The 18,717-nt window shown below is 42.9% G+C and overlaps 1 protein-coding gene across 3 annotated transcripts in view; it reads left to right on the top strand.

Annotated features, from left to right (window-relative positions):
* Positions 1–6,887: 6,887 nt before the first annotated feature.
* The window catches only part of pcdh7b (protocadherin 7b), a 360,001-nt gene continuing 348,171 nt past the window's right edge, over positions 6,888–18,717 (top strand). For all 3 annotated transcript variants that reach the window (XM_048602609.1, XM_048602614.1, XM_048602617.1), the window contains exon 1: positions 6,888–11,843. In XM_048602609.1, the coding sequence (XP_048458566.1) occupies positions 8,703–11,843 (3,141 nt within the window). In that variant the 5' untranslated portion in view covers positions 6,888–8,702. The remainder of the gene's footprint in view (positions 11,844–18,717) is intronic.

Raw genomic sequence — 18,717 nt, 5'->3', positions numbered from 1 at the left:
AAAATATCCTGTTTCATCTAGTGGCACTTATTCACCATTAGAATAGAGTCAAAATCAATCTAGATTTGTAGGAAACAAAAACAAATTGCAGCAAGTCTTTGGCAGCATCGTTTGGGAAATTATGTGTTGACTTGCATATGGAACTGGTTGCTGCCATATCTCTGTTTTAGCCTGGAATGAGCCTGAAACAAAAACAGTGCTGGTGGTCACCACACTGGCTGAACTTTGGTAAAGATTGCCAACATGTGCCAGAAGGCTGCAATTAGCCCAACGGGAGGCTGCACAGCTCTGTTATTGTCTGCCAAAAGAAGTGGTATCTCCTTATGCATTGCTACAATGAACTCTTGAGAACTGGTTCTGGGCTGGTTCACAAAACATCTTGCCAAACTGGTTCGCTGAAGCATGCTTTTTCTTGCTAATCCTGTTCTTCCTGTTGGTGATGCTGCTTGTACACAGTAAATAGTTAGACTTAGGTGTGACCTGTAATGAAAATGATAAATTACGGCAGTACTGAATCATGCTTCACTCCACCTCCCCAAACCACTGTAAACCCTCATGACCACAAGTTTCCTTTCAACAATCACGATATTATTTAACAATGATGCACATTCAAGCAGGGAACTGTAACTATGTATTGTGGAAAGAAACATTCATTTTATTTTTGGACAAGCCTATAGTAGTTCTAAAGCTGAAAACTAATAAGTTGCCTTTTGAGGTATTGCTCTTGGAATTTAGCTAAGATATTATCAGATGCAAGACTCAGAAGGACATTGGAAATCATACTTCTGTATTGTTAATTCATATTTTTTCACATTTAACTACATCCATTATGGTACTAAAATCCCAATCTTCCAGCAAATGTGTGTGTCATTTTACTGATATACTCCTGCTAATTTCTGCCATTATATCACTCCATAATATTTCAGTTATTTTGTTGGACACTGGTTAAGAGAAGTCACAAAATCATAAAAGTCTGATATGCTTAATATATTTGATTATATATTACATTAAAGTGGTGAGAATAGAATCTTAGAATTCCTACAGTGCAGATAGAGGCCATTTGGCCCATCATATCTGCACTGATCCTCTTAAACATCCAAGCCACACCCTCATTCTATTCCTATAACCCCGCATTTACCATGGCTAATTCATCTAGCCTGCACAGCGCTGGACACAACGGGGAAATTTAGCATGGCTAATCATCCTAACCTGCACATCTTTGGACTGCAGGAGGAAACCAGAGCATCTGGTGGAAACCCATGCAGACATGCAAACTCCACACAGCCAGTCATCCAAGGCTATAATCAAACCTGGGTCCCTGGCGTTATGAGGCAGCAGCGCTAACTGTGACACCCAGTTATTACAATTACACAAATGGAAAAAAGAAAGCATTTCAGGGTTATGAAGTTTCATATTTTTTTGATGAGATCTGATCAAAACAAACAGATGTTGAAATTAAAAATGGAAAGAACTGCAGATGCTGGGAATCAGAAACAAAAGCAGAAGTTGATGGTAAAGCTCAGCATGTCTGGCAGCATCTGTGGAGAGAAATCAGAATTAACATTTTGAGTCTAGTGACCTTTCTCTAGATGTTGAAATTAACCATTATAAAGCTTCCCTTAAAAGAATGTTATTTTCTTATATATTTTATTCATTGACTCAATTCACATGAAAATATTTTATGATGCAATTAGTTCTTACGGTACAGTGACATTGTTTGCAGTGCCTAACACTACACAGTTCACAGTGTACAATCTTAATGTCCATGCTTCTTGCATAGTTAGCTATTTTCTATTTATGAACAGTCCTTGGAGTTCAAAGTGATCCCATACATTACTTTCAGAACTATTAAGCTAAGAAAAAGCTGTTATCAAATATAAAACTTACATTTTTGTTTAACAATTTAATTTTCTTAAAATCTTGAAAGAAAAGAATGAATTATTCCCATGTCTTTTAATTGTCTCAATATGATTAATGAAGGGATCCAGATTATAGCAGAATTTGCATTTGTGCAACCAGGTAGCAGGTGTTTCTGACATCATATGAAATCCACAAACATTGAGTTCAGTTGGCATGCTTTTTGTGACAAATGCACAAAAAGCATTTCACATTTTTGTACCCTCAATTGACTGTTAACCCGAGATTTCAGGCTTTCCCAAGGAATTGAAAGAAGTGTTATTTCAGTTCTGAAGAAGGGTCACTGGATTTGAAACATTAACTCTTTTTTGTTCATTGATGTTGTCAGACTTGCTGAGTTTATCCAGCAATTTATGTTTCTGTTTATTTCAGTGTTCTTGCTTTCTCTGTAGCTTGATGCTCTGTTTACCCTTCTACCTCCAATTTTTCAAACTCTTTGTTTAGGAAGTCCTGTAGGATATACATCAGGTTAGAAGCGTGGAAGCTCACTACAAGCTTTCAGGTTTAGTATTGATGGAGAGTAGAAATCATCGTCCACTAACATTAAATTTACAGTACAAAATTAAGTTGAAACCCAGTCTAACTCCAGAGTTAACCAGAGTGTAGAAGGATGCTCAACCACTTTATATAACCCATCTGACTTCAAGTTCATTACCCTAATTTTTAATTTGTGAGAAAAAAAAGCTTTCCACATGTTTGTTACCAGGACAGGAAGGTCAATGTCAATCAAAAAAAAAGACTAGGTTCAACCTGATTGACACCCATACCTCAGCTCTGAATTTAAGATTGGTAACAATTCAAGACATTATATTTTTTTCTCCAATTAACATACATTCAATAGGTTATTTCCAAACATATACTTTAATTGTTTAAAAAATATAAAATTACACTCAACAAGTTTTAGTGTGACATTAACGAAAGTGAAATACAGTTCATGTTACAGCTCATGCATTCTAATGTGCATCAGTTAAAATGTAGTTACACATGATTTTTGTAATATACATTCCAAGACAAAGACACAATTCAAGGGATTTTACTATTTTCCGTAGAGTATGATAGAAGGATTTTCAACAGTGTTGTTTTCTTATGGAGCCTTTGCAGTGGGTGCAGCATGACTTAATGTGTTATCAGCATGTAGTTCTAATTGTGAAATGTGAAATTTAACTTTTTCAAAAATATATTTTATTTCTAGCATTTGTAAAAGTACATTACATTATCAAAATTGACATTATGTAAAAATCAAATTAATTTCTTAAAATGCTGTGCATTTTCCCCCACATTTACAATTACCATTAATATTTATGAACTTCATTGCGTTGAACATACATCCTGAGGGGTTTTACCCTATTTCCAAACCCTTGGTGTACTATGGATGAACTTCCTCAAAGAGTGGCATCTCTCCATTGTGCTGTTGAGTGGCTGTGCCAAGTTTTATTTTACAATTGTGCAGGTACTCATAGTTCTTAGAATGTGCCAGACTGCACTTTGTCATAGCCAACTCTTTGCACGGGACAATCCAAATGTTCCAGGCAAACCAAAGAATTTTTTTCCCCCCAGAGTTTATGGCCCTTGTGTGCAGGTGATGTGTTTGTCTTGGTGTGTTTTTCTTAGGAACAGCCATGAAGAAGAGTCCTGGGTCATGGAACTGTTGGTGATAAGCTTCAACAAAATGCCACTGCATTGCTTTCCAGCTCTTCTTTGCAATGGGACACTCCAGAAGTGGTAGATGACCATCTCCTTCTCACCTTAGTTGCCTTGAAGGCAATATGTGGAAGGGGGTGAGACAGGAAGGGAGCTCATCCAGTTCAGTTAAAGAGAAGAAAAGACTAGTCAGTGTGGAAACTAGAAAATTCAGACGAGTGCGTTGCAATGTGCTGAAATGATAGTGCCCTGAAGCTAACCTGCATTAAATTTGAACTGTTGCTACAGCTGGGAGCAAAAATCAGGAATGTGCTTAATATGAAAAGTCTTTTGGCATTATCCCCATTATAATTTAAAAATTGCACTTGCATTCTATAGACCGCAGTAGGAAACGAAAATCAAATCTGAGACATAAATGAAAGCACCCCGCAAATAAGCTTTACTTTATAATACTGACAACCTAAATAAGCAATAAATTACTCTACAATGTGGGCAAATGAAAACTAGCTAAGTAGAAAACCAGGTTATAAAACAAAGATCTGCAGATGCTGGAGATCTGAAACAAAAAAAAACAGAAACTGCTGGAGAATCTCAGTAGATATGAAACAATTGTGTTTTTTGTTTCAGAAACTCATGATATCCTTTGTTATACGAAGATTTGTCTATTAAACAGGGAGATGTATGGTACTTGGAACTTGATGCAACAACTTATTTGAAATGTTACTCTAAACTGCAGCACTGATTCTTTTTGTTATATAAGTACTATTTCTTATTGTTGCTTTTCTGAATCTTCAGTAATTTAACAACTGATAATCCCTATTCTCTGTTTACTCTTGCATTACTCATGAAGGCAAACAAATAAAACAGATCAGAAAAGAAACAGAACCAAGACACAACACACTGCTAATCTAAAACATTCCTTTCCTATAAATAGTCTTCTTAAAGGTCAACTCCACCCTGCTTGCAATTGCAGATAAGATACTTATAATTACGGGTAGGCTGAAATGTCATTTGTCAAGTTTCTATTTGTGCTGAACTGCAATGAAGAAAGCAAGTTCTGTTAGATGTATGTAAATCTTACCTGGTTTAGAGAGAACAAAACAATTTCATTGTGTATTCTCCCTTAGCTCCTTTGCCAAAATAATATCTTTTTTTGGAAACAATTATTATCATCTCAATATTTTCTGTTAATTTCTCTCCCAATGTTATCAACTCTTTCTGGATCTGGTTCCACACAATTTGGAAACGAGAAATCATCCAAGTGGTCACGGTCATGTGTTTGTCCAGACAATTAGTGCTGGTGATTTTCAACAATATCATAGTGTGTCATTGTACTGGCCGGGTTTCACACATTCTTAAATACCAGTTAAGTTTGTGATAATGAATCTGGACATGAGTGCGAATATGGAATTGTTCAACCACTTGTTATCCCAGTAGTATGGAAACTAACTTGAGGTGACCCAACTACTGGAACCAGCTAATTCAACCTAAGTTGTAAATCAATTTTGGAGACTTTCTGAGAATACTAAGTAATATACAAGAATTTCTAATACATCAGTTTTCTTTCTTTCTGGCTCTGCACTGTTCAATGTGATATGACAATGTTTTGCTTAATAAACCATCAGACATCTGAAACCTTAAAACATCTTTAATTTTTTATATATAATTTTATATAGAAATTACTTAAGCTATTTTAATTTAAAAGATGTAAATTAATATTCTGTACACATAAATTGGATAAAAAATATATAGATATACGGAATATTGACGTTATAGCTAGAACCCAACACTTGCACTCTATAGAGCGCAATAGGAAACAAAAACTACAGTTAACTACTGACATCGATTTTAAAATCGGTGCAAGTGTTTAAGCAAGGGATCAAATCTGAGACATAACAAGAAAGCACCCCGCAAATGTATTAATGTCTCTGACGAGTGTCTACTCGTGCACTTAGAAAATATTGCACACTGATACTAATGAATTCATTTTGCCAGTAACATCAGCTTTGTGTGTAAGGACGCAACACCGGAGAAACTGCTCGCTGTAACAAACTGCATGGGAACCCGGTCACAATTTACATATAACAGGATCTAACAGGATTTTTTTCACATCAGGGCTGTATATAACCTATATTGATTTAACTGCATAATGTGACCCTTCAGCTTAAACTCGATTATATATAGAATGCTGTTGCTCCCTGTTAATCAAAGACCGCAGACGCTGAAAATCCGATATATTAGTACTCGTTTTGTGTTAGACGCGAACCACTCAAAAAAAGCCTGTGTATTCCTCGTTTAATTACAAGTCCGATCCAAACATGGTACCGCTTGCACATCCTGCCTGGAACTTTTCATGCATAAGAATGCAAATTACACTAAAAGTTTCTTTGAAATGCAAACGAGGACACTGATTTTCGAGTCTGAACCGATTAGCAGCATCACGAACAACGTTGACAGACTGCCTCACATAATTATCAACCCGTTTTAAACTGCTCCCCTACAGCCCCGACCCCCTTTCCCGGCTAGGCTGAGGCAATCCATCCTAAAATACGATTATCATTAAAGGCGTAAAAGAGATGTTGATTTCTAAACTGCTGGTCACCAGATCGATTGCTTTCTCTTTCTCCCTATTTCCCCATATTCTGTCTCTGCAGTTCTTCTTCTTCTCGGCAGTGTGTTTTTTTTTCTCTCTCTCCCCCTGCCTCTGTCATCGCTTTCTGGTTGTCACCAGTGCTGTCCCACGCCTACCTGCGCAGGCGCTGCTCATTGCTGCCGCAGACTGGCTGCGGTCCGTGCGGTTGCTCCAGCTCAGTTCAGCAAAAGCGGGGGAAGACAGCAGGCAAGTTTCATCCAGCAAAATCCCATGTCCTCACAGCGCGCCTGCGAGCGCCTCCTGCTCTCCCACTCCCCCTCTCTCTTAAAGAAGTCACCGCGGCGATGCAGCATTCACCGTTGCAAATTGCAAATACAGCACTTCGCAAATATAAATATATAGGGAGCTCCAGTCCAGTTGGTTAGGACAGAAGTGAAACGGTTTTTTTTAAAAACGCATTTTGTCAAATATAGATTAAAATTCCAATTTTTCGTAAATGAGAACAAGTCGGGGAAACGCAAAGGACAGCACGCCCTTTATCGCGCTTGTAAAGAAATTATTTTGCTTTTTACGATGTCAAACTCGCAGTCAACCTTGGTTTCATACACACGCGAGCTTTTTCTGCCCCCGCTGCGTCTGAATAAAAGACCGATTTTGAACCGTACCTTCCCTCAAAGCTACGGGACGAGATGGAATTGTTTAAAAGATCGATCATGCAAATAGTCACACATTTTTCAAATAAAATACTTCCGCAAAGGTTTATAAACAGAAGGTATCAAGGCACGTAGCCAAATGCGCACAGTTAAGCGAAAATAGGAAGATAATGTCGAAAAGACGATGAGATATCAGGAACATGTTTAAGAGGAAAAATGACGTTGTAGTGAAATAAGTGCAATGGCACGGGGAAGAAAAAAAAGAGCGACGAACGTAAAAGAAAGCAAATGAGGGAAGAGATGGATGATGTAGAAAGAGGAATCTCTGCATTTCCTGATCGCGCTTCAGTTCCTTTTCACTCGTGTAGGTGACGCTGCCTCAAATGAGTCAGAAAACTCTCACATTCACCCACACTGAGCGGGATGGCATACAAAAGAGGGTGGGAGAGAGAAATCGGAACAATGCTGTTAACCTGAATTCCCAGCTTAACAACGCGCAGATATAAAGGGGAGAGGGGAAAGGAGCGGAATTTGCAGATCTCCAGCCCGAGGGAGAGAACATTATTACATTCACTCCTTTATAGATTCCTATCCTCCGAGAAACATCAGCGTTTGGAGTCAGGCTTGCGCTATAACCTGCAGCTACTTTCGGAATACAGAAGGCTGAATTGTACGGGGAGAGAAAGACAAACCCAACTTCAACTGCAGGAATAGCAATGAACTACTCAGCAGACCACGACTAATCGAATAACAAGGAAGGACTTTTTTTTCGCTTCAGAGAAGGATTCAGCACCACATAAAGGACTGCGTCAGGGAACTGAAACACACTTAGGGGACTGGAATAAGAAAACTTGCCGTTGTCAAAAGTACGGCAGCCTATTCAGTCTTCAATTGGGGATTTTTTTTATTCAACTGCTCGGACCCGATCCAGAAGCAATGCACTTGCAGACGTCGTTTGTTTTAAAGGTCCGCATCGTGAAATCAGTTTGCTCTCATTCGGATTCCCGTTGTATCAGCTAGGATTTCCCTCTCCACGTTCAATCCAAAGGAGTATCTGCATTTAGTCGCAGTTTGGCAGCTCAGCCCTTTTGTACAGATCTCCGGGTTCAACACGAGTCATTAACGGCAACCTTTATTCTGCGGGACTCTGCTCGTCGAACGGCGAGGAAGCGGATCGCGTTCGCAATTATTTTAACGAGCCTTCCCCCCACCCCAGGCCCCCACCTTTTCAACTTTCTGACGGCTTCCAGACCTTTTGTCTTCCGCTGCTCTGCAGAGGAAGAGCTGCGCCTGGAGTCAATTCGGACGATCGGAGAAAGAAAGAGGGAGATTTAGAGGGGGGTAAAAAGCTAGGGAAGAGTGTGAAGAGAAAGGGAAAGACTGCAATAGCAAGGTTGGGGGAGTCCGGTTGCAGCACGCACATACACACATACATACACCACACAGAGTCCAACCAGCAGCAGCATGCAGGTAAAGAAACACTAACTGCGGATGCAGGGCAAACTTGGAACAACGTGACTCCAGAAGCACGTCCGAAAGCACTAGCGGATTCAGGTGATCAATTTGACTCAATGCTGTTTCTTCTTCATCTTCACCTTCGTTTGGGTTGTGGCTGCGAAGGCGGCGATCGCTCCACCGAAAGCAAGAGTTGAGCCCGTTTCGGAAGGATGTTCCAGTGGTGGCGGGGGGCGGGAGGAAAAGGGAGTCACGGAACTGAAGCAATGTGTGCGAGTCTGCAAGGCTAGCCCGTTACTTTATTGAGTGTTTGGAGACGGACAGTTGTCACCCCTCCAGTCGGAAGAGATTCCACCCCTTTGGCCGAGGGGGGACAGGGGTGGGTAAGAGAAAGAGAGGAATAAGAAGGGGGTGCGCGGGTGAGAAGAAAGGAAGAGAGAGGCATGACTTTCTGGTTCCCGCTGCTGCTTTTCTTGCGGACCGCCGCGGTGCTGGCGAGCGCCAAGCAGGCTCTCCGGTACCGGATCACCGAGGAAGGACCGGCCGATGTGCGGATCGGTAACGTGGCCGCCGACCTGGGCATCGTGGCGGGCTCGGGCGAGGTGACTTTCAGCCTGGAGTCGGGCTCCGAGTACTTCAAGATCGACAACATCACCGGGGAGCTGAGCACGACCGGGCGCCGCACCGACCGCGAGAAGCTGCCGCAGTGCCAGATGATCTTCGACGAGAACGAGTGCTTCATCGACTTCGAGGTGTCGGTGATCGGGCCGGCTCAGAGCTGGGTCGACCTGTACGACGGCCGCGTGGTGGTGGAGGACATCAACGACAACACGCCGAGCTTCCCGTCGCCGGTGCTCACCCTGACGGTGGAGGAGAACCGGCCGGTCGGCACCCTCTACCTGCTGCCGACCGCCACCGACCGCGACTTCGGCACCAACGGCATCGAGAGGTACGAGCTGCTGGTGCCCGAGGAGAGCTCCGGCGAAGGAACCCGGAGAAACCCCAGCCCCGAGGCCCAGGCCCGCGGCGGCGGCAGCAGCAGCAGCGTCTTCGAGTTACAAGTGGCCGACACCCCGGACGGCGACAAGCAGCCGCAGCTGATCGTCAAGGGCGCCCTGGACCGGGAGCGGCGGGACTCGTACGAGCTGAGCCTGAGGGTGAGGGACGGCGGCGAGCCCCCGCGCTCCTCGTCCGCCCTGCTGCGGGTCCTCATCTCGGACGTGAACGACAACAGCCCCCGCTTCGAGCGAGGCCTGTACGAGGCCGAGCTGGCGGAGAACAGCCCGCCGGGGACCCCGGTGCTGCAGCTGCGCGCCTCCGACCTGGACGCCGGCGTCAACGGTCAGATCGAGTACGGCTTCGGGGCCGCCACCGAGGCGGTGCGCCGCCTGCTGAGGCTCGACGAGTCGACCGGCCGCCTGAGCGTGCTGCACCGGCCCGACCGCGAGGAGCTGAGCCAGCTCCGCTTCACGGTCACCGCCAAGGACCGAGGGCAACCGGCCCGCACCGACCGCGCCACCGTCTCGCTCCGGGTCCGCGACCAGAACGACAACGCGCCCCGCGTCGACATCCGCAAGATCGGCCGCATCGTGCTGCGGGACGGCGTGGCTCAGGTGGCCGAGGACGTGCTGGTCGACACCCCGGTGGCGCTGGTGCAGGTCTCCGACCGGGATCAGGGCGAGAACGGGGCGGTGACCTGCACCGTGGTGGGCGACGTGCCCTTCCAGCTGAGGCCGGCCGGCGGAGGGGACGGCGAGGCGGCCGACGGAGAGCAGCGGGCCCGCAAGTATTTCCTGCACACCTCGGCGCCGCTCGACTACGAGGCGGCCCGCCAGTACACGGTGGCCATCGTGGCCGTGGACTCGGGCAGCCCCAGCCTGTCCGGCAACAACTCGCTGCTCGTCCGCGTCACCGACGTCAACGACAACCCGCCCGTCTTCCCGCAGCCGCTGGTGCGGGTCTCGGTGGCGGAGAACAACCGGCCCGGCGAGCCCGTGGCCTCGGTGCGGGCTTCGGACGCCGACGACGGCAAGAACGCCGAGGTGGCCTACTCGCTGGAGCCGTCGTCGTCGGGAGGAGGAGGTGGCGGCGGCGGCGGCGGTGGTGGAGGAGGTGGAGGAGGAGGAGGAGGTGGGGCCGCGGCGGGCCTGTTCTCCATCGACCCGCTGAAGGGGGACATCGTGGCGAACGCGGTGCTGGACCGGGAGCAGACCGAGCGTTACGAGTTCAAGGTGGTGGCCCGGGATAAGGGCAGCCCCAGCCTGCAGGGCAGTGCCACCGTGCTGCTGCAGGTGACCGACACCAACGACAACGAGCCCCGCTTCATGCAGGACGTCTTCACCTTCTACGTGAAGGAGAACCTGCCTCCGCACAGCCCGGTCGGCATGGTGACCGTCATGGACGCCGACCAGGGCAGCAACGCCGAGCTCAGCCTCCTGGTCGAGGAGGACGGCGGCATCTTCTCCATCGACAACGACACCGGCACCATTTACTCCACCGTGTCCTTCAACAGGGAGCAGCAGACCACCTACTCTTTCAAAGTGAAAGCCGTGGACGGCGGGGACCCCCCGAGGTCGTCCACGGCCATGGTGTCGCTGTATGTCATGGATGAAAACGACAACGCGCCGACCATCACCTTCCCGAAAAACGCCTCCTACACTCTGCTACCCCCTTCCAGCAACCTGCGGACTGTGGTGGCTACAGTCCTAGCGACAGATCGAGACACTGGCATCAACGCTGACCTCAACTACAGCATCGTGGGGGGAAATCCCTTCAAACTTTTTGAGATTGATTCAGCCAGCGGTGTAATCTCTTTGGTGGGAAAGCTCACCCAGAAGCACTACGGACTACACCGGTTGATAGTGCAGGTTAATGATAGTGGACAGCCTTCGCAGTACACCACTGCAATGGTCCATGTATTTGTGAATGAGAGTGTTTCAAACGCTACAATAGTGGAGGCACAAATAGCTAGAAGTCTTCGCACTTCATTGAAGCAAGACATTGCAGGTGATCCAAATTATGAGATGAGCAAGCAACGACTGAGCATTGTTATTGGGGTTGTTGCCGGTGTCATGACAGTGATTTTAATCATCTTGGTTGTGGTGTTGGCGAGGTACTGTAGACCCAAAAAGTCCAAGAATGGATATGAGGCAGGAAAAAAGGATCCAGAAGACTTTTTCACCCCCCAGCAACATGACAAGTCTAAGAAACCCAAGAAGGACAAAAAGAACAAAAAGTCCAAACAACCTCTGTACAGCAGCATTGTGACTGTGGAAGCATCAAAACCAAATGGACAGAGATATGACAGTGTGAATGAGAAACTTACAGAGAGCCCTGGCATGGGTCGCTATCGGTCCATGAATGGCGGACCTGGGAGCCCTGACCTCGGCAGGCATTACAAATCTAGCTCCCCATTGCCAACAGTTCAGCTTCATCCCCAGTCACCCACTGCAGGAAAGAAACATCAGGCAGTGCAAGAACTACCACCTGCTAACACCTTCGTAGGGACAGGTGACAACATCTCAATTGAATCAGACCATTGCTCTGAATACAGCTGTCAGATAAATAACAAGTACAACAAGCAGGTAAGAAGCAATAATTACCAAAGCAATGTCTAAATGTAGCTTAGGAGATCGAAATCAGTGGTTTGAATGCAGAATAATATCATGCATTTTTAACATGCATATACACTTTGTAATGTTGAATGCACATTCAGAATTGATTTTCTGTAAAATTGTAATGTTGAATGTTGAAAAATAGATTGACAAACATGTAGAACCTTGGATGAAGTAGTTTTGAATTATTTAAATCCTGAATGGGAATAAATGTAACTTAACTGTGTAGTTCTTTTAAAATTCATTTACATTGCAAAGCCAATACAACTATACATAATCAGCCAGTTAGGATTGTGCATTTTGGGTAATTGAGCTTGTGTGATGTCACTGCACTAATCCTCCTCTTTCTCCTCCTCCTCTATCCCTATGAATCAAAATAAATTACTGTGCAACATAGTTGCTCACAGATCTATTTCATAGTGACAACTACATTGAAGTACATTCATGTTCAGTTAGTATTTGTATTGTGTGAGATAAGCATATAAAATAAAATCTGTTGGTTTTCTTTGTTGTCAGTCTTTACAACACCAACATTTTGCCATGTGTCAATTATGAATGGCGAAATTCAGATGTTGTAAATGTCACTGTCGAAAATAAATCTCCAGAGCTTTTCTTTACATGCATGATTCCATGTCTTTATCCTGATATGAATCACTAAAACAGCTTTGGTAGCTGCACTGTAGCAGCCCAAATACTGTCCAAGAAGTGTAGTCCATGTACAATGGCAATCACATGTTACACTTGTGCATTTATTCCTAATAAAATATAGAAGACTTATTTATTTAAATGATTAAAAATAATAAAGCTGTTAGCGATGAATGAAATCAGGAGCACATGTTAGTGTTTGAGAATTTCCATTTATCGTAAGGTAATTTTCTAAAACCTCGGTAAATGTTATTTTAAATGTTTAAAAATATAGTTTTCACTGTTTTACTTTTGATGTAGTAATAATACTGCAGATTCAAAGTATACTAATGGGTTAGTATTACATTTGTTTGCAACTTTCTGGAAACCTTTTGAATCAGGTAAATATGTAAAATTACAATTCGGGACTATTCTGACAGTGTTAAACTTCTGAACACTATTATGAAAACAATTTAAAGTAGAATTCCTAGAGTGTCCTGAGGCAATACATGTAAGATTCTAATTACCTTCCAGTAAACTAAAATTTGGTATGTGATTATAACTTGATCCCTTTTTACCAATGTGTGTTGAATGACAGGTATTCTCCCCCCAAAATAATAAAACAGGCTCAACAATCTTCTGATTATTGTGCCTAATCTAAGGAGATGTTGTGAATGAAATGACGTAGTGGTTGCATATAATCTTCCATTGAATCCAATTGATACATACTCTGCATTTGGAACTAATTAAATAAAAGGCACGGTTTGTTTCTTCTGTGTAAACATCAAAACTTAGCTGCATCAGAAAATTTCATTTGCTATCCATTAATTCAGTGCAAGAATGTACAATAGGAGTTAAGTTCGGACAAAACAACAAGGTTTGCACACTGTATTTGGTGTAAGTGATAGTTTTTCTTGCTATCTGTCTACTGCAGATCAAATATGTTCAGTACTTTATTGCCTTGAAGTTAAATAAATATGTCGTGCTGTGCTTCTGTGGCAGAGAAATTAAGTATCAAAAAAATGAAAATAGCTTCAAGTCAAGAAAAAAAATCACATAAATTATAACTTCAGGCTATTGGTATATATTTGTATTTTGTGTCCTATTGTGCAATATTAAGCAACTCCTCATACAAGTATATTATCTGTGAATCATAGTTCTGTTCAGGTTATCTTGGTATATATGTATTTTTGAGGGATTGTCAGTGTAATAAAAAGCTATCTATATTTCCCCATATATTTACTCGAGAGGTAGAATCGAAGAAGATGCTAAAGTCAACTAATGATATTTATGCTGAAGCATAAGAACTCCAGTCTGCCTCAAGTATTCCACATAAGTTTCTATTACCATTTATAACAGAAATTAAAAAAATACGTATTTCAAATTAGTTCTGCAAATAAACAATGAACATTGTCATTTATTAATATAAATGCAATTACAATGCGATAAATAATAACATTCAAATCTGTCTTAACCAAGTGTGGAGGAAGTTGAAGGTAATTAGACAAATGAGATGTTTAGGCAGCTGAGCATCTCTGTTGTTTGATATGAATTTCTTTGGATGCAAGTCAAATGAAACAACAATTCGCAATTCTGTTATCTCACTGTGGAAAGCACATCTATGAGCCATTGGGTTTGTTGATAATATCTTCATCATTTGGGTCTTTATTAATTTTGCGCATCTTTTCAGTTGAACCAAAGTTAAATTATAGTTAATTGAAGTCTAAGCGGATTTTTAATTAATTTATTTCTTATTCATGTTTCACCATCTATAACAGTGCTTGTTCATAGGAATAGGTGGAAAACACATTTTCATATCTATTGTGACATAGTGCTTATGTGACCTGGGTGTAAAAGTGCTCTTTAACTAACTTTATGACATTAGATTCATTGAAAAGCACATGGTAGAAAGCTAAGTCTGACTGCATAGAGGTGGGGTTCCATTTGACTGTTTTTGCCATCTTCCTGCTTATGACTTTATCAAGTGGGATCTAAATTTACCCTTCATACCTTCAGATTTAGCAGTTAATTAAATTACATTAAATGTATCTTTCAACTTTAAAACCCACAACTAACTTGCAGTTGGGAAATTGAAGCATCTAGTCTCAGAACATAGTGAGTGTACAGTGTACAAACCTTAAAAATGTGTCAATACCGTGTTTTGTTCATGTCTTGCAACTGAAGAAAGGCATTTAATTAACCTTTAACTGAGTGTGAGAAAAAAGTGACTGCATTGTACAAGTTGGTCTTTGAGTGCTGATGCTTTTGTGGTGCAGTGCTAGTGTTCCTACCTTTGAACCAGGAGGTGCAGATTCAAGTCCCACCTGTTCCAGAGTTATGTAATAACATTGCTAAGCAGATTGATTGATTAGAAAATAGGATATACTGCAAATATTTGACTCAGACTGTGATCTGTGGATTGCAGTTTTTAAGTGGACTGCATATCACAACTGGTCTTACTAAGTCAGCAGCAAAGTATTTCGTGCATGCATTCCTGGTCCCAAGAATAAAAATCTGCTTTTTGATTGACATAGATTGTTTGCTTTCGTTCAACATTAAACATTTTGAAGTGTGAGCACTCACCTGGAAAACTTTTAAAATATATCTTTGCAACTGTATGGAATTATACTGCATACAGTGCAACTTCAAGCCTGTGTAAGAGAGCCTTCTGGAGTAGTTTCACATCTTTGCATTCACACTGATTACAAGCTGATGCCCAAGTTACATGGTCATTTCCAAAACAGTATCAAGCACACAAATGTGTCAGTAAAAGGTACATTGAGCAAATCCTAGACACCACAGCATTTACTGCTTGTTTAGTGATATCTGGAAGACTTTGAGTCATCCAGTCAGCATAGGACAGAATTACTAGTATGCCAGTTTGATTAATGCTGATGGATGTCACACCCAGAAGAATAGGGATGTTTTAGTTGTGTTTAAAGAACTTAGCAGCTTTCACGGCTAAATGCTACTTCAGAAGTGACCAGACTTATTGAATTCACAGATGACGGAGTTTACAATTGTTTGGATCGTCATATACTTCTATTGCCAAACCTTTCACTTCTTATTAAATTCAGTGATATCAATATATACAAAACAGTCAGCTTGATTTTTTGATTCTTTTTGATGATTTGTATTCTAGAAAAAGTCTGAATCATGCATGTGCTGATTTTATTCTAAATTGGTTCAGTAATTAAAACAATGCAAGCAATGATTGAGTACAGTATCATTTTATTAGCAGCATAGAAATAATATTCAAAATATTGTATGCTTTCTTTTCCTTCTGTTGAAAAAGTTATAACATGAAGTATGTACATTTTTAAAGATGTACCTAATAAAAGACCGATTAACAGGCTATTCTTTCACAAAACTATCTTTACAAAATAAAAGTTTCAAAAAATTAAAATAACAAATAGTTGGTTGTTTTATATGGACTTTTTACATTTTGGTCCTAAGACCCCTTGATTGAAAATTGAGATTGCATGTAAGGCATGCTTAACAGTACTTAAAAGCAGCACAGCTAATGGTTTAGTGGATGAAGGCTGCAAGTGTCAGTGGAGTGAGCAAGCAAAACCTGAGAAATGTATCGACTTCGCTCTTTCACCTATTTTAAATTACCTGGATTACAGGAAAGGTACTGCAACTGGTGTCCCATAGTTCAGGCAGATAAAATTGACGGAATGCTAAATAATAATAATAGCTACCCTCATCAGAGGTTCATCTGTGATGGTATCCATTTCCAAATATTCAGCTGACTCGACAGAAAAGTAGCTTCTTGGTTAAGGATGTGGAGTAATTGTGTAAGTGATTGCAGTTGCAGTTTATAATTTCAGTATATTGGTATTTCTTTCCCACTGATGCAATGATATTTTACTCACTTTTTCTTTCCCTGTTCAATATTTGTCTAATGATTGTTTATGTTTGTGATTTATGATTCGTCTGTATTTTATCTCTTTTGATTTCTCTACATTTGTTTGTGTTTATCTGTTTATCTTTAAAAGCATGATGGAATCATCTCCAGTCTTGTTACCAACTTGCTCATTTATTTTATGGTATCTAAAGGGGTCATCTAAGTGGAATTGGGGTAGCTTCATTTAACCGAAATAAATAGAAAGTGCTGGAACTGCTGCGCGTATTATATATGCTTTATGTAGTGCCTTTTAATTTACAACTTTGAACACAAAGTCTTTAATAAGGCAGCAATTTGGACATTTCACAATTAAGAAAAATAAAGATAATAGAAAACAAATTCAAAGCTCTGCACTACTTCAGAATCTTTATAACTTTGAAAATGAAGGATACATAAGCAACAGTGCTACTACAATGCTGTCAAATAATAAGCAGAAGCTATTACAGCCTCGTATAAGAGCAAGCTACAACAAAAACAAAGTTGCTGGAAAAGCTCAGTAGGTCTGGCAGCATCTGTGAAGGAAAAAAACAGAGTTAACATTTTGGGTCCGGTGACCCTTCCTCAGAACAGATGCTGCCAGACCTGCTGAGCTTTTCCAGCAACTTTGTTTTTGTTCCTGATTTACAGCATCCACACTTCTTTCGGCTTTTAAGAGCAAGCTATGTTGACTTACTGTGCCAGGGTCCCGGCTTTGATTCCAGCCTGGGGTGACTGTTTGCATGGCATTCGCATGTTCTCCCTGTGTCCTCGTGGGTTTCCTCTGGGTGCTCCAGTTTCCTTCCACAGTCTAAAGGTGTGTAGGTTAGGTGGATTAGCCTTGCAGCGTTATGGGGATAAGGTAGGGGGCTGGGTCTGGGTGGGATGCTCTTTGGAGTTTTGATGTGGAATGAATGGGCCAAATGGACTGTTTCCACACTGTAGGGTTCTATGATTCTGCGATTGTATGATTCTCTGATTCTATGAAGGAAGAATTACCAACAGGTGGCGTCACATTGTTATAATTGCTACTTCATAGTTTCATTTTTAACAAACTGGTTTCAGAAGCTTTCTTTTAAAAACATCTTTAATAGTATAGTCAATATCAATCAATATATATAAGCAAACTTTCACTTGATCGGCGCCGCCTCGTGCTCCCACGAGGAGCTCGAACAGTTCATCCACTTCACCAACACCTTCCACCCCAACCTTAAGTTCACCTGGACCATCTCTAACACCTCTCTCACCTTCCTGGACCTCTCTGTCTCCATCTCGGGCAGCCACCTAGAAACCGATATCCATTTCAAGCCCACCGACTCCCACAGCTACCTAGACTACACCTCCTCCCACCCACCTTCCTGCAAAAATGCCATCCCCTATTCCCAATTCCTTCGCCTCCGCCGCATCTGCTCCCAGGATGAGGCATTCCACTCCCGTACATATCAGATGTCCTCGTTTTTCAAGGACCGCAACTTCCCCCCCCCCTCAGTGGTCGAGAACGCCCTCCACCGTGTCTCCTGCATTTCCCGCAACTCATCCCTCGCACCCCGTCCCCGCAATAACAACCAAAAAAGAATCCCCCTTGTTCTCACGTACCACCCCACCAACCTCCGGATCCAACGCATCATCCTCCGACACTTCCGCCATCTGCAATCCGACCCCACCACCAAAGACATTTTTCCCTCCCACCACCCTTATCTGCTTTCCGGAGGGACCACTCTCTCCGTGACTCCCTTGTCCGCTCCACACTCCCCTCCAGCCCCACCACACCTGGCACTTTTCCCTGCAACCGCAGGAAGTGCTACACTTGCCCCCACACCTCCTCCCTCACCCCCATCCCAGGCTCCAAGAAGACTTTCCACATCAAGCAGATGTTCACCTGCACATCTGCCAATGTGGTATACTGCATCCGCTGTACCTGTTGTGGCCTCCTCTACATCGGGGAAACCAAGCGGAGGCTTGGGGACGGCTTTGCAGAACACCTACGCTCGGTTCGCAATAAACAACTGCACCTCCCAGTCGCGAACCATTTCAACTCCCCCTCCCATTCCTTAGACGACATGCCCATCCTGGGCCTCCTGCAGTGCCACAACGATGCCACCCGAAGGTTGCAGGAACAGCAACTCATATTCTGCTTGGGAACCCTGCAGCCCAATGGTATCAATGTAGATTTCACAAGCTTCAAAATCTCCCCTCCCCCTACCGCATCCCAAAACCAGCCCAGCTTGTCCCCGCCTCCCTAACCTGTTCTTCCTCCCACCTATCCCCTCGTCCCACCTCAAGCCGCACCCCCATTTCCTACCTACTAACCTCATCCCGCCCCCTTGACCTGTC

This window comes from Rhincodon typus, chromosome 1, assembly GCF_021869965.1.
Source record: "Rhincodon typus isolate 14 chromosome 1, sRhiTyp1.1, whole genome shotgun sequence".
In the NCBI taxonomy this organism is placed as follows: Eukaryota; Metazoa; Chordata; class Chondrichthyes; order Orectolobiformes; family Rhincodontidae; genus Rhincodon; species Rhincodon typus.
This window is presented reverse-complemented; position numbering and strand designations above follow the sequence as displayed.